Source organism: Cherax quadricarinatus, chromosome 11 (assembly GCF_038502225.1).
Source record: "Cherax quadricarinatus isolate ZL_2023a chromosome 11, ASM3850222v1, whole genome shotgun sequence".
NCBI classification, from domain to species: Eukaryota; Metazoa; Arthropoda; class Malacostraca; order Decapoda; family Parastacidae; genus Cherax; species Cherax quadricarinatus.
The window spans coordinates 5263628-5287997 of NC_091302.1; the positions used below are offsets into that span (position 1 = coordinate 5263628).

General features: G+C 38.9%; 1 protein-coding gene across 4 annotated transcripts in view; it reads right to left on the bottom strand.

Annotated features, from left to right (window-relative positions):
• LOC128687647 (cytosolic carboxypeptidase-like protein 5) overlaps positions 1 to 24370 on the bottom strand; it is a 133495-nt gene that overhangs the window by 9289 nt on the left and 99836 nt on the right. The window contains exon 9 of one of the 4 annotated variants that reach the window (XM_070083919.1): positions 12476 to 12559. The exons of 2 other annotated variants lie outside the window; for them this stretch is intronic. In XM_070083919.1, the coding sequence (XP_069940020.1) occupies positions 12523 to 12559 (37 nt within the window). In that variant the 3' untranslated portion in view covers positions 12476 to 12522. Of the gene's footprint in view, positions 1 to 7597; positions 12560 to 24370 lie in introns of those variants that run through there. One more of the 4 variants, XM_070083918.1, reaches the window with a different exon arrangement.

Here is a 24370-nt window from a genome sequence, read left to right on the forward strand (position 1 = left end):
TTTTGTATGGTATTTATTGTTGTATTCTAGTTTTCCTGGTCTCATTTTATGGAATGGAAGACATTTTACAGAAATTGAGATGATTTTGACTGGTTTTACAATTAAAAGTACCTTGAAATTGAGCTCAAAGTAGCAGAAATGTTCGATTTTTACCAAAGTTCAAAAGTAAACAAATCATGCCAAGCATCCAATACACATCAACTGGTGAGTCTCATATTCTTTCACAAGTGCGCTGATATTATTTATACCATTTCTACACTAATGCAGTAGTCTGCATAACAGTAAATCTTATATTTTTTGTAAGAATAAAAATTCAAAGTTGAAAGCCAAAGAAATATAAGAGGGGCCTGGGGACATGACTAACGAACAGAGAACTTGTTATTTTAGTGCCAGGAATGTCTTTCTTGTTTATTCTGGACCCTATTCGGAAATTGGCATCTTTTGAAATTTGTGTGAAATTGGCAAAATTGCTAAATTCTGACCACTTTATTGGGTAGTTGAAATTGGTAAATGGGTGGTTTCTTGTACTCATTCGATAGAAAAAATGGAGTTCTAGAGAAATAGTTATGATTTTTGTCGACTAGTACACCGGAATTGGCCGAAAATAGGGTTCAAAGTGGGCAAAATCGCCGATGCGTAAACATCGTCAAGACCGCTAACTTCGAGAGAGCATAATTCCGTAAGTTTTCCATCAAATTTCATACTTTTGGTGTCATTATGATTGGGAAAAGATTCTCTTATCTTTTTGTAAGAAAAAATAATTTTTTTTTTTTTTAAATTTGGGTACCCTGAGAACAAGTCTCGGAGAGGGCCTGGAGACCCTGAAAGGGTTAATAGTGTGCACACCGACTGTTAAAACCCATTCTATGATGACCAGGTATCTCAGGCCAATCGTGCCAAATTTGGAGGCAGGAAAAATAAAACGTTAATCTATGGAGCGCTGGCGGTAACAATGTAGATCTATGTTTGGACAGTTGAGGGGTTTTGCTGGTGCAATAAACAAAATATTGTTGGAATGTCTTATGTAATGTGCTTGGGGATTAGATACATAAAATGATCTCTTCCTGGATGTTCCAAGTAAATGTTGGCTAAGACCACTGAGTGGGGAATCCATTCCCATGCCTTTTTTTTTGTCATTCTTGAAAAATTTAATTAAAGCTGGCATAATTCCAAGAGGTTTATGAAATTGTGTATGGAGAGGAAGGTCAAGGTTTCTGTAAAATTTATAGAGGGTGGGGATAACTGTTGACAGGAACTTGAGTTCTCAACTAAGAAATTCCATTCCTCTGCAACTCTACCTGTATAAACCTCAATTTTCCTCTCTTAACAATCAACTCTGAAAAAGGTTTCCTTGCTGAAAGTATCTTATATCATCATCATCATCATACTGTATTTAGGAATGGTTTTGTTTAAATTCACTTTTCAAGGGGAGTGTCTTGATGCTGTTGAAGGGCTCTTGATTCCAGCATTTGAAACTATCTTCTATTTCCTTGGATCAAACCTGATTACCTCCCATTCCTCAGGTACTGTATGACCTCTATTGGCTTAGTGTTTCCTCCATGACTATAACAGTAATCCCTCATGAAAAAATAATATTACATACACCTTTATCCCCCCAAAATTATTGTGCTTTTTCCTTAGTTTCCTTCAACAACTGTTAATAGTCAAAAATATTAAACTAACTCAAAGTAAAATGTTAAGCTTTCATAATACTTTGAAAGTACTGTAGGTGAGTGAATTTACTTTTCTTTAATCACGTATTGTAAGAAAATAATATATATGTACAGACCCTTCATTGTCTACATTAGCCAAACCTTCAACACTGCCATTAAGTGCTAAATGACCCTTACAAGTTTAGTGCTTTTCATGAATAACATATGTACAGTAGTGGCATACAGTATTATTACTGATGGTTATGTGATGTATGACCCCTATGAATTTAATGCTTCCTCATTATTATTTATGGGTTGCACTGAACATACACTATTATGACTACGTATTAAAATAAAAAATGACGAAATACTCGTCTAACATTACAATTTATACAACATGCATATCTTACGATATGGTACTGTACTGCATTTTAATTTTACAGAATAGATTAGGAAGGCAAAAGCCAAAGAGTAGAAATGACAGTGGTACCATAGAATCCTCTCAATATGTTTTACCCAAGGCTGGGCTTTACTAAGAACTTTACACTACTTGATAAAGTCCATCCTTGGGCAAAATGTTGTATTAAAAGGATTCTCTCCTACCAGTGTCTTCACTCTCCCTTTACAGGGTGAAGTGGTAAGCTGGTGGAAGATCTCTGTCACATAACCAAACGCTCTAATGAAGGGTTCATCATATGACTAATCCTGTGCCAGAAGAAATTTTCTCTCATTCTCAGAACAAAAACAAACAAAAAATATTTGCCTAACACACCAATACTTTTAACAGTAGGATCTGCTCACAACTTAGTTTAAAGGGTTTGTGTTCAGAAGCAAGAAGTGTTTACTAGGATGTTTAACAACAATGACACCCAATGGCTTTCCCTTCTTACCAAGGTATACAGTAACTTGCTGTGGTACATTTATTAGATTATTGTACAAGCATTAATTAGGTCCATAATTTAAAGTAGTTTATATTGGATTCAGTCTCTATTAAATATTAATACAATTTTATACAAGTTCCAGACCAACAATATTACATTGAATTTACAAATTTGTCTAATAAGTCATCCTCCTATCTCCTAGATATCACTGGAAATTATAAGTTAATAAAATATTTTTTTTATTAATTGGAAATTTCCAATTAATATATCTTAAGACATTCATATATTTTAACATGTATTTATGGTATATTTTAAGTATATATAGCACTTTCATATACAACACTGCTTTACCCAGTCCTCTATCCTCGCTCCGAAAAGAAAAAAAATGCACAATGTGGTACAGAGACATTTGGTGCAGAGCAAACCTTTATAATAATATGCAGTGCATTTTGCTCTAGGTACTTGTTTTTTATCAATTTTACCCAAAACAAAACATAGTCCATATTAACCCCTTCAGGGTCCAAGGCCCAAATCTGAAGTGGTGCCCCAGTGTCCAAGAATTTAAAAAAAAAAAATTTGTTATTTTTTCTTATGAAATGGTAGAGAATCTTTTTGTGAAGGTAATAAAACAAAAAGTACGAAATTTGATGGAAAACTGACGAAATTATGCTCTTGCGAATTTTGATGTGTCAGCGATATTTACAAATCGGCGATTTTGCCGACTTTGACTCCCATTTTAGGCCAATTACATTATTCCAGTCTACCAAATTCTTAGCTATTTCACTAGTATTACTTCTATTCTATTGATTGAGCACAAGAAATCGCCGAGTCAAATGTTTCAACTACAAATTAAAGTGATTGGAAATTGTAAATTTGGCCAATTTAACACAAAGTTCAAAATAGGGTCCAGAATAAACAATGTAGGTATTCCTGGAACTAAACTAACATTTCCTCTGTTCATTAGTTATGTTTTGAGGCTTTACAAATAAATTCCATTTTGATTTTTTATTCACATAATGAATTTTTATTCACACCAAAAAATAGAAGATTTACTGTTATGCAATACTGTAATAATTGTATAAATATCATCACCATATTTGTGAATGCATATTAGACCCACCAGCTGGCGTGTATTAGACGTGTGAGGTCGTTTGTTTACTCTTGAATATCGGCAAAAATTTAACATTTCTGCTACTTTGAGCTCAGTTTCAAGCCATTTCCAGTGCTAAAACCAATCAAAATCATCTCTATTTCTGTAATATGTCTTCCATTCTATCAAATGAGACCAAGAAATCACAAATACAACTATAAAAAACATACGAAAAAACACTGCAAAGTCGCTGTTTTAATCGAAAAATCATGATTTCAGTTTTTTTTCTCTTATTATACACAGTGTGCTGCAGGATCTGTTTTATGTGGTGCACACATACCACATAGATGTATTCTCTCATATCTAGGCCCAAATGTACCACTCACAGTTTATCAGAGTGAGCTGAGCTCATGACGTAGATCTACGGTTTGGACCCTGAACGTAAAGCCGTAGATCTACGGGACGGACTCTGAAAGGGTTAAAGGTTTGCTCTGCACCAAATGACTTTCTTCCTTACTTGTCAGCAATAACTGCAATTCTACAAAACATAAATCACTGTATACTATTGCACAAGTCAATAACAGGCAAATCATGGACATAAATTCTTGGATGTAAATATGTAATACACTAATGCAGCAAATCCAACATGAACTGTAATATCAAAACTGACATAAAGCCTTTTTTCAAGTTGTTTGCAGTCCATGTAGATGCAATTATATCAAGTTAACCTCTCTATTTCATAAATATTTCTGATACATGTTACAACAAAATTAATGAGTCATCTAACAACGGAACTACTCCAGTGTAGTAGTCAAGTCCTTACCAATTAGTGACTATAAGCCATCCTGCAAATGGGTTAAAAAAAAAAAGTCTACCATGCTCAATAATGATCTTGGAAATCTTTTAACATTTAAATGTTAAAAGGCTCATGATCCAAGGAATTGAAGCTACCTTCCCCTTAGCTCAAAACTGATTAGCTTTCGTTTTCCAGGTGCTGTATATTCACCATGAATATTCAGTAATATTGTTCTTAGATATTTTGTGGTAAATTACTGCAACATTTTGCATCACAACAATATTATGTATCAAGTTTTAGGTGTGTTCAGATATACAGTAAGTCCTCAATTTACAAGCACATTAGGGATCTCCTGAATTGTGTGTAATACGTAATATATAATACAGTGGACCCTCAGTTATTGGCTGTTCTGGATATCGGCCAACTCCGTTATTGCCCGTTTTTTTTTTTGGCAGAAATTTTATTCCGGTTATTGGCCGTTATTTCGCTTATCGGCCGTATTGAATGTGCCCACCCGCCTGCCCACCAGCCGCTCGCGCATTCATGAGTCAGTCTGGCTGTGTCTCTGGGTGATTGAGGAAACTTCTCATTCATCTAAACATTTCGCAGGGTGTAGCAGGGCGTGTAGTAAGGAGGCAGGGTGTAGCAGGGAGTGTAGGAGGAAGGCAGGACCCCAATGGAAATAAGTCATTCTGTCTGACTTTTTTGGGTTATCCTAGGTTCTTTACATATATGCTGTGGAAGGGAGGCAGGGAGTGTAGCAGGCAGGGAAGGAAGTAATCCCAGGGAGGGCTTTGAGACCTGAAGTCCTTATGGAGAGGAATTCTCCTTCCAAAGAATAATCAGTCTTCTCTCCTCCTCCTTTCCCGTCTTCCATGAGCCAACAAGAGTCTTCAATAAAGGTATGTAATAGTGCTTTAAATGTTCATTTACTTATTTTATTTAGTTCTCATTGTTTTGTGTATGTAAAACTATAATTAATCTTTAAAAAATGCCTTTTTTTGTTAATATTTTTGGGTGTCTGGAATGGATTAATTGTATTTGCATTATTTCTTATGGGAAATATTATTTCAGTTTTAGGCCGACCTTCTGGAACAGATTATGGCCGATAACCGAGGGTCCACTGTAATGATATTATACACAATAATGATATAATACACAATACAGAAAATTCTCATCATGTCTGTAAGTTGGACTTACTGTAATGACACCTTATTTATTTCTTTACCATAATTATATAAGGGAAGTTAATATTAAGGTAAGAAGGTGCACTCATATTTCATTTTACTAATCAAAAAGGAAATTTCAGGCATAAAAACACAAGGAATATTTGCCAATGCTATCTGTGCTAGGCCCGGTCTTAATTGCAGCTTTTATACCAAAGGTTCTGTTAACCGACTCTCATCTTAACTCCCCTATCTTGTTTTAGATTTTATACCAGGTATCTGGTATACAGATCTCAAACTGATTTTGCTTAGACAGTTAAAGTACATGTACCTTACACTTGTTGATAGGTTATATATCCATGAAAATACACCTGTATTGGCTAACCTCCTCCATGGGAGGAGTCTTAATGCAAGTGAAGGACTCTTAATCCAGGGAATCAGAGCTACTGAGCCTTCCTTTTCCCGGATCAAACCTGATTACAATAATACATTCCATTCCCCGTGTGCTGTATGATCACTATGGATTTAGCACCTCCCAATGAATATACAGTAATAAAAAACAAGTGTGGTGGCAAACAAACCAAAGCTAAGCAAATGTGTATATTAATTCATTAATATTAAGCATTAAATTTAGTTAAAAATTCAATGAGCAAATCATTTCCAGAAAGCTCAATTTTTATTTTAACTAATGGGAAGCACTAAACCCACAGAGGTTATACAGCACCAAGAGAGCACATGTGCTTTGAGTGTATGTAAAAAAAATTACTTTGTTACTATATCAATAAAAAGCTGATCTGTTTTATTTTCATCAGAATCTATCCTTCCAAGTATTTTGGTAAACCTTTTGTATATTGTACTTTTGGTGCACACATATTTTGCACATTACTAGCTCTTACAAGAATAAGAACTATCGAGAAACACAGGACAGTAGATAAGTGTAGCGTGATTGTAGAAAGTTTTGTAAGAGTTACTTGCCATTTTACATATTCATGAGACAAAGAAAAGAATACCAATCATGCCAGCATGCAAAAATATTCAACACACTTCTGCTTCATAGTTTGATGACTGAACAAAGATACTTTCGTGAGTGGTTACTGTCTACCAAACTACTATCTGACCTATGCCAGCTGCTGCTATGCTCACTGGATAACAGGACTTCAATGAATTATTTTTGTTTCTCAATTATCTTATTGATAACTTTATGCTTAGTTTTTTTTTTCAACAAGTCTGCCTTCTCCCACCGAGGTAGGGTGACCCAAAAAAGAAAGAAAATCTCCAAAAAGAAAATACTTTCATCATCATTCAACACTTTCACCTCACTCACACAATCACTGTTTTTGCAGAGGTGCTCAGAACACAACAGTTTGTAAGCAATACGTATAAAGATACACAACATATCCCTCCAAACTGCTAATATCCCGAAACCTCTCATTTAGAGTGTGGGCATTGTACTTCCCAATTCCAGGACTCAAGTCCGGCTATATAAAAATAACCGGTTTCCCTGAATCCCTTCACTAAATATTACCCTGCTCACACTCCAACAGATCGTCAGGTCCCAAATACCATTCATCTCCATTCACTCCTATCAAACACGCTCATGCATGCCTGCTGGAAGTCCAAGCCCCTTGTCCACAAAACCTCCCTTACCCCTTCCTTCCAACCTTTTCGAGGACGACCCCTACCCCGCCTTCCTTCTCCTACAGATTTAAATGCTCTCCATGTCATTCTACTTTGATCCATTCTCTCTAAATGACCAAACCACCTCAACAACCCCTCTTCAGCCCTCTGACTAATACTTTTATTAACTCCACACCTTCTCCTAATTTATGCTTAGTACGTACATGTGACAATCATGTTTCTGATCTTGTAAGTTACTATTTAGTAATTACCAGTATAATTCACTTATATTCATGGGAAGTGCTAACTTAAAAGGGTCACATATAATGCCTAAGGAATGAGATTATTGTTCAAAGCTCAAGGACACTTATGTACAACACCTGAGTGTCTTTAACCCTTTGACTGTCGAGGTTGTATATATACGTCTCACGAGGTACCGTGTTTGAAGTTTTTTTTTTTTTTTTTCAACAAGTCGGCCGTCTCCCACCGAGGCAGGGCGACGTATATATACTCATAAATTCTAGCGGCTTCAAATCAAGCAGGAGAAAGCTGGTAGGCCCACATGTGAGAGAATGGGTCTGTGTGGTCAGTGTGCACCATATAAAAAAAATCCTGGAGCATGCAGTGCATAATGAGAAAAAAAAAACTCCGGCCGTTTTTTTTAATTAAAATGCCAACTTTGTGGTCTATTTTCGTATAGTATTTATGGTTGTATTCTCATTTTCTTGGTCTCATTTGATAGAATGGCAAACATATTATAGAAATAGAGGTGATTTTGATTGATTTTACTATAAAAAGAACCTGGAAATGGACCTCAAAGTAGGGGAAATGTTTGATTTTTGCCGATGTTCAAAAGTAAACAAATGATGTCATTGCCCAATAAATGCCCAACTAGCCATTCTAATATGCAGTCATGAATGGGTTGATGTTATTTATACAATTATTACAATATTGCAGTAGTCTGCATAACAGTAAATCTTCTAATTTTTGTTTGAATAAAAATTCAAAATAGAAAGCAAGAGTAATATCAGAGGGGACTGGAGACATGACTGATGAACAAAGAAAATGTTATTTTAGAGCCAGGAATGTCTGCATTGTTCATTCTGGACCTTATTTTGAAATTGTCATATTTTTTAATTTTCATAAAATTGGCCAAATTGCAAATTTCTGACCACGTTATTGGGTAGTTGAAATTGGTAAATGGGCAGTTTCTTGTACTCAATCGATAGAAAAAATGGAGTTCTAAAGAAATAGCTATGAGTTTGGTCGACTGGAACAATGGAATTAGCCGAAAATAGGGCTCAAAGTGCAAGAAATAGCTGATTTGTAAATAGCGCCGAGGTCGCTAACTTCGCGAGAGCGTAATTCCGTCAGTTTTCCATCTAATTTTGTGTTTTTGGTGTCATTACAATCGAGAAAAGATTCTCTTATCATTTCATAAGAATTTTTTTTTTTTTTTAAATTTACGACACCAGGAGACACTTCAGGATTGGGGGTTGTGACAGTCAAGGGGATAATATGAAGACATTTTACCAACCAGCAACTTTTTTAATTCAATATAGAGGTTACAGACTGGAGACAATGGAATATGAGGTAATCAGTCACTTAGCCTTAATAGGTGTTCAATCCCTTAGGTTGGATCAATCTGATTGAGACTAAAAAACTGAATAGCTATGAGACTGATTACCTCATCTTCCATTATCTCCTGTACAAAATCTTTGTAATGAACTGAAAAAGCTACTGGTTGGCAAAATGTCTTCATAATAAAGATAAACCATGTGTTGCACATGTATCTTACTCATCAGCTTCTCAGTACTATATGCCATTAATGTAATGAAATATCTACAGAATGAGATTAAAAAGGTTTGATCAAAGGAAAGGCAGAGTACCTTAAATATTCTGAACAGAGTCCTTCACTAGCATCAAGTCAAGAGAGGAGCTTTTTCATAAAAAATAACTAGGTGCTAAAATGACAAGGAACAGATATAAATCTTAAACCTGTTTTGTATGGACAAACTTGTCTTAAGTGCCACACACTACAAGGAATTGTAGTATGTGTAGCTTGGTGTGTGTAAATATCAATACTTTTTAAACCTTAGCCTTCCTTGACTTCTCTTCATTTTATTCCAAGGAACAGAAATTACCCTCCTATTCCTTAAATGAAACCCAATGACTTCCCATAACCCAGGTACTGTATGACCCCTAAGGGTTTAATGCCTCCCTCATAAATGTAATAATATAAAATTTATACATGTATACACAAAATTTTTTAGAAGGATTTCACATTGCGATACACAGAAATCTGAAACTAATAACTAATAAAATTAATGTTTTCTCATAAAAATTCATAAGCTGTGAGAGAAATAACATAATGAACACATGAAAGCTTTAGAAAGGTTTACCTTTCTTAATAAAGCAAAGGTTTTTTACAGGGTTACTGCATCAAAGAGGTTTAACTATTATATTAGTGAGAACAGTAGCTGTTTGCTTTCACTGAAAAGAAACAATATAAAAATACTGAAAATTTTAATAATGTGTACTTAAAAGAAAAATATGACAGGCAAATGATGTTCCTTAAAGAAAACAATAACTGCAATTTTGTACAAACATAAAAAATGGTAATAAAACTAACAATTTAACCCTTAAAGTGTCCAAACGTAGATCTACGTTTTTTCAATATTTGAAAGTATGTAAAAAAATGTAGAGCTTTTTCTTTTTTTTTACATTTGAAAATGTGTAAAAAAACTATCTATGTTTTTTTTTGTTATATTTGAAAATATGTAAAAAAAACGTAGATCTACTTTTGGAGCCCTACGCATGTGAATGTAGATCTGTTTGGACAGTTTAAGGGTTAATATTACTATATAGTAATCCCCTTCAAGGAGCTGAGCTGATACTGTTGAAGGGCTCCTGATTCAAAGAACTGAAGTTGCCTTCCCATTCCTTGGATCAAACCTGATTACCCCCCACCCGTTTCATCCTCCCGAGGCTTATATGTCCCTTAGGAGTTTAGCACTTCCTGCTGAATATGATATAGGGTGGTGCATGGTTGACCAAATCACATGGACAACTACTTGTAAGTCCAAAGACAATACACTAAAGTATTTAAATAGCCTTACTAATACAAAGAACACATTATAAGTGTAAAACAGCAACAACACTTTAGTACATGAAGAGTATGAATTGGTATCACTTGAAGGAAGAATTTAGTATAATGTGAAGGAAAATATGCCAGTCCCTGGTATGATTTCTTGCCACTTGAAACATTTCTCCCTAGTAATGTACACTCAACTCTCCTAAACTAAGAGATACTCTACTTGAAAAGAGAAAGCTATACAATGTAAAGCCTATTTCAGAGAACATCTATTGCTTGATTCATGTGTACATTTTACACACAAGAAGGTATTACTGTATCACATTAATTAACGTACCACTGCTAACTTCCACATTCATGCATTTATTGCAGGTGGAACAGCCATATAATACCTGTTCCTCAAACACGACAACTGAACATTCATTGCCACCAAGGAAAATGGTGAATATAGTTATAAAACTTATTAAGACAGGCTACACAAATAACCCGCACATAGAAGAGAGGAGCTTACGACGACGTTTTGGTCTGACTTGGACCATTGACAAAGTCAAAGTCAAAGTTGGACCGAAACGTCATCGTAAGCTCCTCTCTTCTATGTGTAGGTTATTTGTGTATCGTTCCAGTCACGGTATTGTGCCTTGTTTTGTTATTTAAGACAGGTTAGGTAAATTAAGGTATAGGTCACCAACTTAAAATAATTGCATTCATGTTTTCTAACTCACTGATGAATGACATTCTTGGGTTTACAAAAAATAAATTATTTGCACAGCAAACAATAGTAAAAAGGATATTTATGCTTCACATATATTCCTATTATGGCTTAGCAATTGTAAGCTTTATTTGGTCCTTAATGCTGATGTTTTAACTTGCTGTTTGCCACTGGTGCCCTCTCGTATTTTATGTCACTTTTTACCAAGGTTAGGTTAGATTGCTATGTTAGTTTTGGTGAAAAATAAAAAAGTGACATTAAAATCTGCACAATTATATTTCACCATTTTTTCTGGTGGGATAAATCTTGAGGTGATCCCTCCAAAATTACTAATAGAACTGCCAGTAAAAATACACATTTTGATATGACAAATGTACGTTTCACAGCAGCGATATTTTCACTGCATATGCATATTCGTTCATAAAACTATATTTTCTGAGTACAACTTTTATATTTATGAGTTTAGAAAGCTACTAGCTGTACCACACAAGAGATACTCATCAATGGTATATAGTATTTTCATTATAAAAACACAGTATATTGAATGATCATAAAAAAATAATATTTTGAAAGTGACAAAGCTTCACATATAAATGAGTTTATATGATACACGGATTTTGTAGAAATATCAACACATAACTAACAGCACTTATTTAATTTCAACAACCATATAAAAAAAATATTGTTTAAGACGCAATAAGAGGTCTAGATTTAGAATACAACAAATGGCAAGTAGATGACAAATTAGGAATGCAAAACACTCATAACAAATGAGCCTTTTATTGGACTGTTTTGCTTTAAGCAGAGCTTTATCGAACCTATAAAATAAAGCTCTGACAAAAATTCACAAGTCTTAAGAAAACTGAATACTGTATCAAATTTCTGGAAGGTGTTTTGATAAGATAAAGACTTATACAGGCTAGTACGTCATCCAATAAAAGGTCGGACTCTATTATGTGTGCTTTACATCATTAAGTTCAGAATAAATGTATAGAAAAATAAAGTGAGCACTTAAAAGCTAATATTATTGATCAGCACCATCTTCTTACATACATACTTCTCCATTCCCCAAGCATTCCAATTTCATCCTTAAGTCCCTTCAAGGGTGCCTTGATGTGGGCAAAAGGCTCATGATCCAAAGAATTGGAGCTGCCCTCACCTTGCTTGGATCAAGTCTGATTATCAACCATTCCCCAGACACAGTATAACCATTACCAGTTTAGGACTTGCCTATTAACATGCAGTTCAGTATTGAGTATGTAGAGTACTGTAACCAGGTAAACTAGTCCTATTTTGTCCAAACACAAAACTGACTACAAAGACAAAATCTTTTTCCAAACCTTGTATGCCTATTATATTTAGTGAAATTTTATTTGTAAAGGGTGGCTATACTACAGTACTTAACCTTCCAGTGTATGACCCCTACTGGTTTAGTGCTTCACCATAAATATATAACTAATAGATTCTTACCTTCAGAAATGTGCCGTATTCATTTGTTGACATAACTTTGATTCTGATTAGACCTGAGCCTCTCTATCAAGCAACAGAATAATCCTGTCAAAATAAAATCGACAGATTGAAGAGCAGCTAGGTTATTGTTCATATCACAGGCGTGCCACATACATGATCTTACTTGCAACTATTGTCCATGGAAAAAAACAATAATATTATTATTAATAACAACAATATCTATAATTACAACTCTCAGTCACTCTCAAGGTTAAGAGAGATTGGCAGGGTGAAGAAAACCACAATGGTTATTATGGCACATGATAGTGCAAACATGGTATGTGGAGGCTTGAATCTCACCACCATTTGAGCTAAATGTTCCACACATGTTCTGAACTTCAAAATGACAGAAGGAAGGTACCTAAGGATTGGCAGAGAACATGCATAGTTCCTCTGTTTACATGAAAAAAAGACAAGAGAGAAAGAATTATAGAGGAATAAGCATATTAGGTTTTCTTATTTTTAGTAATCTATATGGGAGAAGGGGGTTACTTGCCCATTGCTCCCGGCATTTTAGTTGGCTTTTACAACACACATGGCTTACAGAGAAAAGATTCTTATTTCATCATAGAATTGATGAAGGGAAAAAGGTGGGTGGTGCACTGAGTTATCTGTGAAGACAAAGAATGTTATCCATGGAAGTAAAGAAGGGAATGTATGAGAGTATAATGGTACCAATACTTTTATGTGGGTGTGAAGCATGGGTTGTGAATGTTGCACAATGAGGAGGCTGGAGTCAATGGAGATGTTGTGTCTAACTGCAACATGTGGTGTAAATATTATGCAGAGAATTCGTAGTGTGGAAATTTGGAGGTGTCGAGTTACTAAAAGTATTATTCAGAGGGATGAGGAGGGGTGTTTCAGGTGGTTTAGTCATTTAGAGAGAACGGAGCAAAATGGGATAACCTGGAGGGTGTATAAATCTGTAGTGGAGGGAAGGTGGGGTAGGGGTCATCCTAGGAAAGGATGGAGGGTGGGGAGTATAGGTGGTTTTGTGAGCAAGGGGATTCGACATACAGCAGGTATGTGTAAGCATGTTAGATAGGAGTGAAGACAAATGATTTTTGGGACTTGATGAGCTGTTGGAGTGTGAGCAGATTAATATTTTGTGAAAGGATTCAGAGAAACTGATTAACCCTTTCAGGGTCCGTCCCGTAGATCTACGGCTTTACATTCAGGGTCCAAACCGTAGATCTACGCCATGAGCTCAGCTCACTCTGATAAACTGTGAGTGGTACATTTGGGCCTAGATATGAGAGAATACATCTATGTGGTATGTGTGCACCACATAAAACAGATCCTGCAGCACACTGTGTATAATGAGAGAAAAAAAATGAAATCATGATTTTTCGATTAAAACAGCAACTTTGCAGTGTTTTTTCGTATGTTTTTTATATTTGTATTTGCGATTTCTTGGTCTCATTTGATAGAATGGAAGACATATTACAGAAATAAAGATGATTTTGATTGGTTTTAGCACTGGAAATGGCTTGAAACTGAGCTCAAAGTAGCAGAAATGTTAAATTTTTGCCGATATTCAAGAGTAAACAAACGACCTCACACATCTAATACACGTCAGCTGGTGGGTCTAATATACATTCACATTATTATTATTATAATCAAAAAGAAGCGCTAAGCCACAAGGACTATACAGCGCTGCAGGGCAGGAAGGAAGCGAGGGCATCAGGTGGCAAAAGGGAGATGGATGAGCAACAGGTTACGGATAACAGCGGGGCAGTGGATGGTGAAAGGGTAAAGGGCAGCAAGAGACTGAACCAGAAAGGGCTGAGGGGAGTGCGAAAAGTATCATCAGAGTTTGTGGAGTAAATCAGTCGTTGTCAAGAAGTCAATGAGAGAGTCAGGATTAAAGGAGGGTCCATCAGCAAGAAGGGAAGGTAAAGAGAGAGTAGGAGAACGAAGACGACGTTGGAGGTAAATTCTGCGTGCTCGTTGATAGAGAGGGCAGTCTAACAGAATGTGGCTAATCGATACTGGAACTTGACACTGCTCACAGAGAGGAACAGGGTGCCTCTCCATGAGATACCCATGAGTAAGACGAGTGTGGCCAATGCGAAGGCGGGAGAGAGTGGTCTCCCAACCTCGGCACTGATGACAAGAAGACGGCCAGTAACCTATGCTCGGTTTAATAGAATGAAGTTTGTTACCGAGCAGAGTTGACCAACGTTGTTGCCAACGGGTGCGAAGGTGGGTAGCTATTGCAGCAAAATAGTCCAGAAATGGAACACCTCGATAGGAAATTGGTAGGTCATATACTGCTGACCGCGCAGCAGTGTCTGCCTGTTCATTGCCCTGTACGTCGACATGACCAGGGACCCAACAAAAAACAATATCTTTATGTTTGGTAGAGATACGGCGTAGCCAAAGTTGGATACGGAGAACTAGGGGATGAGATGTATCAAATTTTCGTATAGCCTGTAGAGCACTAAGGGAGTCTGAGACTACTACAAATGATGACACAGGCATAGATGCGATACGAATAAGTGCTGCAAGAATGGCATACAGTTCAGCAGTAAAAATGCTAGCTGAAGATAGTAAATGCCCTCGTACGACGCTGTCCGGAAACACTGCTGCGAATCCGACGCCGTCTGAAGACTTAGAGCCATCTGTGTACACAGCGGTGGCATGAGAATGAGAGTGGAAGTGATCAAGAAAAAGAGAGCGGGAAGCCACCGTAGGCAGTTGAGCTTTCGAGCAAGGGAGTGAGAAAGAACAGACCCGAACAGCTGGAACTTCCCAGGGGGGTAGGGAAAAGTGAGATGCTACATGAACATATAAAGGTGGTAACTGAAGGGAAGACAAGAGTGAAAGTAGGCGAAGAGAAAAGGGGCGGAGCAAACAGGGGCGGCGAACGAATAAAGAATGTCTACTAATATCGGTGACCATTCTATAAATGGAAGGATTGTGTAGATCGTGAGAGCGTACATAGTAACGAAGGCAATGGGCATCACGGCGATCAGACAAGGATGGAACATTTGCTTCTGTATAGAGGCTCTCAACAGGGGAAGAGCGAAAAGCACCAAGGCACAAACGTAAGCCTTGGTGATGGATAGAGTTAAGGCTAGAGAGAGTAGCAGGAGAGGCCGCGGAATAAATCTGGTCACCATAATCGAGTTTCGATAAAACGAGGGCTGAATGTAGGCGAAGCAGAGTTCGACGATCAGCTCCCCAGGAAAGATGAGCAAGGGTTTTAAGAAGGTTTAGCCGGCTGTGACAAGTTGCCTTCAGAGAGGTAATGTGAGGTTTCCAGGTTAACCGACGGTCAAAGAGAAGGCCTAGAAACCTGACTGTATCACGTTCGGGGATACGGGAGCCATAGAGATACAAAGGATGATCGGAGATAACAGAGCGTCTAGTGAAAGTAATTTGGTGAGTTTTGGTACTTGAAAATTTAAACCCATGTGTGGTGGCCCAAGTGGAAACACGGTCGACCGCATGCTGGAGAGAAACTGCAATAAGGTGACAGTCAGCGCCTGCACAAGCAATAGCGAAGTCATCAACATAGAGTGATGACCAAATATTGGGTGGAAGAACAGAGGCCAAATCATTTATAGCAAGGAGAAAAAGTGTTGTGCTTAGAACACATCCCTGAGGGACACCTTCAGCTTGGACGAAGTCCGGGGAAAGAACATTATTGACTCGAACACGGAAATGTCTGTCAGTTAAAAAGTTCTTAAGGAAGGATGGTAGATTGCCTCGGAGGCCTAAGGAATGGGCCTGGGCCAAAATATTATACCTCCAAGTTGTGTCATATGCCTTCTCAAGGTCAAAAAATATGGCAATAACTGAGTGATTATTCGCAAAGGCATTACGAACATACGTATCCAAGCGTAGTAAGGGGTCTATGGTAGAACGACCCTTACGAAAGCCATATTGACTAGCGGAGAGACTGTTGTGAGTCTCTAAATACCACATTAAACGTCGATTTACGAGGCGTTCCATCACTTTGCAAACTGCACTTGTAAGAGCGATGGGGCGATAGTGGGAGGCATCATGTCCTGTAGTACCCGGTTTGCGGAAAGGGAGAACAATGGCAGATTTCCACAGCTGGGGAAGAACTCCTTGTGCCCAAATAAGATTGAAGAGGTGTAAGAGGACTACAAGGGCTGACCGATGTAAATGTTGTAACATACGAATATGAATGTCATCAGGCCCAGCTGCCGATGATCGGCAAGCTGAGAGCGTTGCCTCCAGTTCTTGAAGTGTAAAAGGCACATTATACTGTTCTTCTCCGAGAGAAGAAAAGTCCAAGGGTACTAACTCTCTGGCAGACTTTGAGGAAAGAAACGAGGGGCATAGATGGAGCCCTCGGGAAATACGGACCAGATGTGTGCCAAGTTCAATGGCAACGTCGAGAGGGTTTGCTATATCAACACCAGTGACCAGTAGAACAGGAGCCGGGTCAGGAGAGTATTTACCACTCAATTTCCTCACTTTTTTCCAGACTGCACTCATAGAAGAAGCAGAGGTGATGGTGGAAACATAGTCTCGCCAACAAGTGCGTTTAGCTTCACGGATGACACGGCGAGCGATCGCACGCTTCTGCTTAAAATCAACAAGTCTCTCAGCGGTTCTATTGTACCGGTACCTGCCCCATGCAGCACGTTTCAAACGTACTGCACGAGCACAAGCAGGAGACCACCAAGGCACGCACTTCTGAGAATGCCTGCCTGAAGTTTGGGGTATAGAATGAGAAGCTGCGGTATAAACTGATGTCGAGAAGATGTGTAGGAGCTCATCAATGGAGGATGAAGAAGGAACCTCACTAAAAGCAGTGAGGTGTGAGTAAAGATCCCAATTTGCCCGATCAAATTGCCAGCGAGGGCTACGGGAAGGTGGTGAATAGGAAGGTGAAGTAAGAATGATCGGAAAATGATCGCTGTCATGTAAGTCTGGTAGAACAGACCAGGTGAAGTCTAGTGCAGTGGAGGAAGAGCAGACTGATAGATCGATGCAAGAGAGAGTATGAGTACGAGGATCAAAATGGGTGGGAGTACCCGTATTTAAAACATGGAGGGGGTGAGAGGCAAGAAAAGCCTCCAACTGAATGCCACGTGAGTCACAATGAGACCCCCCCCAGAGGAAATGGTGGGCATTAAAATCACCAAGTAACAGAAGTGGTGGTGGTAAGGATGAAACAAGAAAGGCAAAGTCTGGGATAGAAAATGCTCGAGAAGGAGAGAGATATAAAGAACATATTGTAAACCACTTATTCAAGTGGATACGGGCTGCAGTGTAATGCAGCGAGGTATGGACAAATAGTTGACAGTACGGAATATCATTGCGTAGAAGAAGGGCACTTTCATTAAAGGTCCCATCTGAGAAAGGATCCGAAGAATACAATAAATTATAGCCTGAGATAGGTTGGAAAACAGCCGAGTGTAATTTTGGTTCTTGTAAGCAAGCACCAACAGGGGAAAACCTGGAAAGCAACATCTGAAGCTCACCCCGATTACCCCTGAGGCCGCGGATATTCCACTGTAAATAGGCCATGATTGGCGATGAAGAAAATATCAGGAATCTGTAGGTAAAGGCACCTACGGACTAGAGGGGTTAGAAAAGTCAACGTGTGGTGGCATTGGAAGATGTTCAAGTAGCGAAGGAACGGAGCGTTGCGAAGAATGGGGTTGTGAAGATGGAGGAGAGGGAAGAGAAGGAACAGGAAGTGAATCAGTGTCCATTGAAGGTTTAGTCTCTGCAATATATTCTGAAATGGCTTCAAGTGTTTCTGAATTCAAAGATGTATGGGAAACCATATTGGAGATAGGAGGAGGAGGGTGAGTAAAGATTGGGACAGTAATGGACTGTACCAAAGTAGAGGGGGAGGGAAAAGTGTAAGGGACTGGAGATGAAGTGTGGGGGGGGACAGAAGAGGTAGAAACCTGGGAGGTGACAGAAGAGGGAGAAACTTGGGAGGGGACGGGGGTGGAAGGCATAGTACGAGGAGGAGGGTGAATCTCCACACTTGTAATAGAGCCAGAGAGAGGGGAAGAACTAGGTACAGAGACTGGAAAGGTAACGTGTGGAGGTGGAAGAAGGGAAGGAAGGGGCAAAGAAGATTTGAGCAATGTGGATTTTTTGGACTTCTGAGTAGAGGGGCGATTGGTATTAGGTGTCGTACGAGGTCTTGTCGATACTGGGGCTTGTGAGGAAGGACGCGAAGATGCGAGAACAGACTGAGTTGTAGTCGGGACGTCAGAGCCAAGGACAGCAAAAGGATTAGATGCCGTAATGGCTATGGGAGGGGTAACAACAGAGGAGGCTGCAGAAGATGGGACCCCAGAAGTGGGGGGATGTTTGGAAACACGAGAATAAGAAACACGGGGTAGTCTCCCTTGGAGGCGGAGATGAGTAACTGCCATAGCATAAGGGAGACCTTCTGCCTCTTTGAGGCAACGGATTTCACGTTCATTTAAGTAGACCTGGCAACGGCGGGAGTACGAAGGGTGAGCTTCATTACAATTAAGGCAAGATGGAGGTTGACTGCAAGATGTATTAGAATGGTTGTCGGCACCACAGACTGGGCATTCGGCCATAGATCTGCAATATTTCGCTGGGTGACCAAAACGCCAGCAATTTCTACATTGTTGCGGTGTAGGTATCACCTTTCGAACTTGTAACCGATGTCCCGCGACATATACAGAGGACGGGAGTTCTCGGCTGTCAAAAGTTAAACGAGCCACATTGCAAGGGTAACGTCTCCGCCCCCGGGCAGGAAGGACATAAGTGTCTACTTTGAGGATTGGGAGATCCTGGAGTTCCAGCTGTTCAAAAATGTCATTGCCACATGACTGGAAATTCTGTTGGACTATGGTATGGGGCAGAATGACAGTACCACTACAAGAATTGAGAGAAAGATGTTTTTCAATAGTGATAGGAGTAGTATCGATATTCGAAAGGAGAGAAAGATCATGAGCTTGGGTAGCATTCTGGACAGTGACGATGCGCGTACCGCTCTTGAGAGCGTGAAATGAAATATCTCTGCCAACATGACGCAGGAGCGCTTTGGCAATACTATGGTCAGAAAGGTAGGCAGAAGAAGAAGTTGGTCTTAAAGTAAAGAATTTAGTCCATTGTGTGGTCCGAAATTGAGCGTGGAGAGGGAGTGCTTGACGTGTCGGTCGTTTCCGAGTAGAATGGGAAGGTAACGACGGAGCATCATCAGGAGATTGACGTTGGCGTTTAGGAGTAGGACCGGAGTTGGTCCGGCATGAAATGGGTGGGCGATTCGAAAATTGCCGTACCGTAGAGGGAGAAGCCGGAAGCATAGTCAAAGGAGAGCGGAGTTCAGACAAATCGAAGGAGTCAGTCGAAGCCCCGGTACCTGAAGCGGGTGAGGAAACAGCACCAGCAAGAGGTACAGGGGCATCAGGAGTGTCCGAAGAGTGGTCTAAACACAAGGCAGGGTCAGAATGGGGTGCGGTATCAAGAAGGGGCCCGGGGGTAGTGGTTTCATGGACTAGGGCTGCCATGGTTAGGTTACTCCTTTGCTTTTTGTTTTTAAGAAAAAAAAAGAAAGAAGAAAAGAAAATAAAAACAAAAAAAAGAATAAAAAAAGGGGGGAGCGGGGAGGAATAGTTCCCAGGAGGAATGAAAGGGCCGGAAATCTCCCTCCGCGCCCAAGAGGACTCGACACCGCTAGTAGCGCAGATGCAGCATGGAACCCGTGCCATACCCTACCCTTCATGCCAGTAAACCAGCAATCCGGGATAGCAACCTCACATCTGCCGAGCTACCTCGGTGGACAAAAGAGAGGGCGGCCGGATATCCGCCACAAAGCATACCTCCTTCAGCCACCACCCCCGGAATCCGAAAGGTGGCTTCCAGAGATACACCCGTCGCCCAAAAGACACCCAAAGCTACTCCGGGATACCGGAGAGGGATCGGGACATCCCTAGGCAATCCAGATTCCACGGCAAACTACGCCACCGCCAAGAAACCTCAACGGAATGGGATCGACCCCGGTGTCCTTTCCCCTACCTAGGAACTAGCGCGCCTGTGGGAGAAATCACGAAGGCTAAAAAGAGGAAGGGCAAAAGGGAGGGGTGAGGAGGAGGAGGAGGAATGGAAAAAGGGGAGGATGGGGAGGATGGGATAGGGGAGGGGAGAATGGGGGGTAATTAGGTTCGGTCTGAGGAAGAAGACCGACAGGGCTAATTCCTCAGACCAAGAGCCTCTTCACCACGCCAAGGAGCCCCCCTTGAAGAGGAATATATATACATTCACAAATATGGTGATGATATTTATACAATTATTACAATATTGCATAACAGTAAATCTTCTATTTTTTGGTGTGAATAAAAATTCATTATGTGAATAAAAAATCAAAATGGAATTTATTTGTAAAGCCTCAAAACATAACTAATGAACAGAGGAAATGTTAGTTTAGTGCCAGGAATGCCTACATTGTTCATTCTGGACCCTATTTTGAAATTGGAATATTTTGAACTTTGTGTTAAATTGGCTAAATTAACAATTTCCGATCACTTTATTTTGTAGTTGAAACAGTTGACTTGGCGATTTCTTGTGCTCAATCGATAGAATAGAAGTAATACTAGTGAAATAGCTAAGAATTTGGTTGATTGGAATAATGTAATTGGCCTAAAATGGGAGTCAAAGTCGGCAAAATCGCCGATTCGTAAATATCGCTGAGACATCAAAATTCGCGAGAGCATAATTTCGTCAATTTTCCACCAAATTTCGTACTTTTTGTTTTATTACCTTCACAAAAAGATTCTCTACAATTTCATAAGAAAAAATAACAAATTTTTTTTTTGAAAATTCTTGGACACTGGTGCGTGACTCCAGATTTGGGCCTTGGACCCTGAAAGGGTTAACGAGATTTGAGTCCTGGAGTTAGGAAGTACACAGTGCCTGCACTCTAAAGGAGGGGTTTAGGATAATTGCTGTTTAGAGTAACATCTAAACTGTAATATCTACACACCTCTGGCAAGACAATATTTTAGCGTGAATGATGGTGAAAGTGTTTCTATTTTGGGTCACCCTGCCTTGGGGGGAAGGGGGAGACAGCCTCATGTTAAAAAAAAAAAAAAAAAAAAAAATCAGGTAAGGTGTATGGTAGAATCATTATTGAGTTAGGGGAAAGACAGAGGACTGCAGAGGAACACACATGATTTAACCCTTAAACTGTCCAAATGCAGATCAACGTTCACTTGCGTAGCACTCTGAACGTAGATCTATGTTCGATTTTATGTGCTTTATGTAAAAAAAAAAGTAGATCTACATTTGGAGTGCTATGCGAGTGAACGTAGATCTACGTTTGGACAATTTAAGGGTTAAAAAGGGTAGGATGCATGTACACCAGTGGCGGGGCTAAGTGGAGCCTTCAACCACTTCAAAGCCTCCCCAAATAAAAATTGCAACCATTGACAGATGGGTCTATGAAAAATGAGGTGAACCATAAAATAGATGAAAGTGGGTAAAGATAGTTAGTGTGTTGAGGCATCTGTGGAAAGTAAGAAGGAACATATCAGAGTATGGTAGTACCAATACATTTATATGGGGTTTGTTTAAAATGGCTGAAAAAATTATTGTAAATAATTGGAACCTTGGCTTATGAATTTAATCCGTTCCGTGACCTTGTTCATATCCTGATTTGTTCGTATGCTGAGTCAATTTTCCTCGTTTAAATTAATTGAAATGCAATTAATCCGTTCAGCCTCTCAGGAGGCATGACAAAATAATGCTAATATCAACTCTACGGCTTAGTTATCTATCACAATTCAGACATAATAAACAATATTAATAACATAGAAACATGATATATACTCTAGAATGAATAAAATAGGCCATAATATGGCAAGTGATGGCAACGCCAGCAGTGGCAGAAACATCCGCCATTTACTTCCCACTCTAGTATCTTCCCAGTCCATAACCCCACACCTAGCTTGTGTTTATCTATGATTAGTGGTGAGGTTGTCACATATGTAACAACAGGTGTGGTCAAGACAGATGTATATACAGTGGACCCCCGGTTAACGATATTTTTCACTCCAGAAGTATGTTCAGGTGCCAGTACTGACCGAATTTGTTCCCATAAGGAATATTGTGAAGTAGATTAGTCCATTTCAGACCCCCAAACATACACGTACCAACGCACTTACATAAATACACTTACATAATTGGTCGCATTCGGAGGTGATCGTTATGCGGGGGTCCACTGTATAGGTGAAGACATGATCACTATGGGCACAGTGGTGGCCAGCAGCCCCACTCTGTGCTGCTGCCTTATTCGTTTCTCTAGCTTTTTTCTAGTTTCTAATCGCTTCTTGCTGATTGTATGCAAATACTGTCTCTTTGGGCAAGGTATTGTGTAAAAAATTTGTACAATGTAAGACAAAATTATGCATCCCAAGGGTCTGCTGTGGTCACTCAGAGCGGTACACTTCCTCTTCCTTTTGACTCTTGGTCGGCACTGAGATAGCGGTGGTCGGTGGTCATAGCAGCTGTACCTACAGCTACCCAGAGGGTTACCAATTTCTATTTTGAAGCATTTGGCACCAAAAAAAAAAAAATGTATTATTATTATTATTAATTTAGGGAACTAGAGCACAGACCCAATTCCCTAGATCAAGAGCCCATCACCACGTACATACTACTACTAATAATAATTATTACAACAATAATAATAATAAATGTAATAATAATAATATAATAATTATAATAGTAATAATAATAACAGTAAGGAGAAACTTCAAAAGGCTGCCAGCAGTTGGCACCACCATCAGCAAAACATTGGTAACCATTACTAGTACACTTTTCACCTGTCTAGACTTAAGTAGTCTATTAGTATTAGGTTAAGTCTGCCTGAAATGCCTCAGCATGATAGTGGCTTTCTTTGCTCCAATCATATTATGATTTGTGAACACACATTGTAACCTTTGCAAAGAAATAAATATTTTATTTATTTATTTATTTAAGGAACCTCCCTTGAGGGGAAAGTTCACATCCTGAAATTTCATTCGTACCCAGAAGCAAAAAATCGACCAAACGACGGTTCGTATCCAGAAAAATTCGAATGGTGGGGCGTTCGTAAACCAAGGTTCCACTGTACTACATGACTTCATAACCAAACACAACATTCTTAACCTGTGTCAGTTTGACTTCAGGCTGGGACAAAATACTAATAATGCAATAATAAACATGCTCAGCTCTATTTAATCCTCTCTTGAAAATAATGAATATCCAATAAGGATCTTTATTAAACTCAAAAAAGCCTTCGATACCGTAGCCCACATTCTAGTGCTCAGATTAAAAGATTATGGAATAAGAGAACATACTCCCTCATGCATGCAGACTTATTTGAGTGACAGACACCAACATGTGACTATTAATCACTGTTCTTCAGAAACTTGATCAGTCAACATAAGGGTTCCTTAAGGTAGTGTTCTGGGTCCTCTGCTATTCCTAATTACATCAATGACTTTCCAAATGCTTCACAGGAACTTTAAACAATTCTGTTTAAGAAAAACACGATTTTTGTCACTTCAAATTTTGATCCAGCTTCACTCTACAACACAATAAATACTGAACTGTTAAAATATCTACTTGGGGTCACAACTAACACTCAATATTAACAAGACTTTCTATACATATAATTTTTGTGAACAAAGCAAAATATGTTCATTTTAACAAAGATAAACAATACACCAACTGGTAGGCAGGACAAGGGTAAATTCTTGGGAATATACCTGGAGAGCAAACGAAAATTCAACACACACACACATCCAGAACATTTCTAATAAAACTTCTAAAACAGTGGTGGGCATTCTCTCAAAAATATGCTGTTATATTCCTCAAACATCACTATTCACTTTG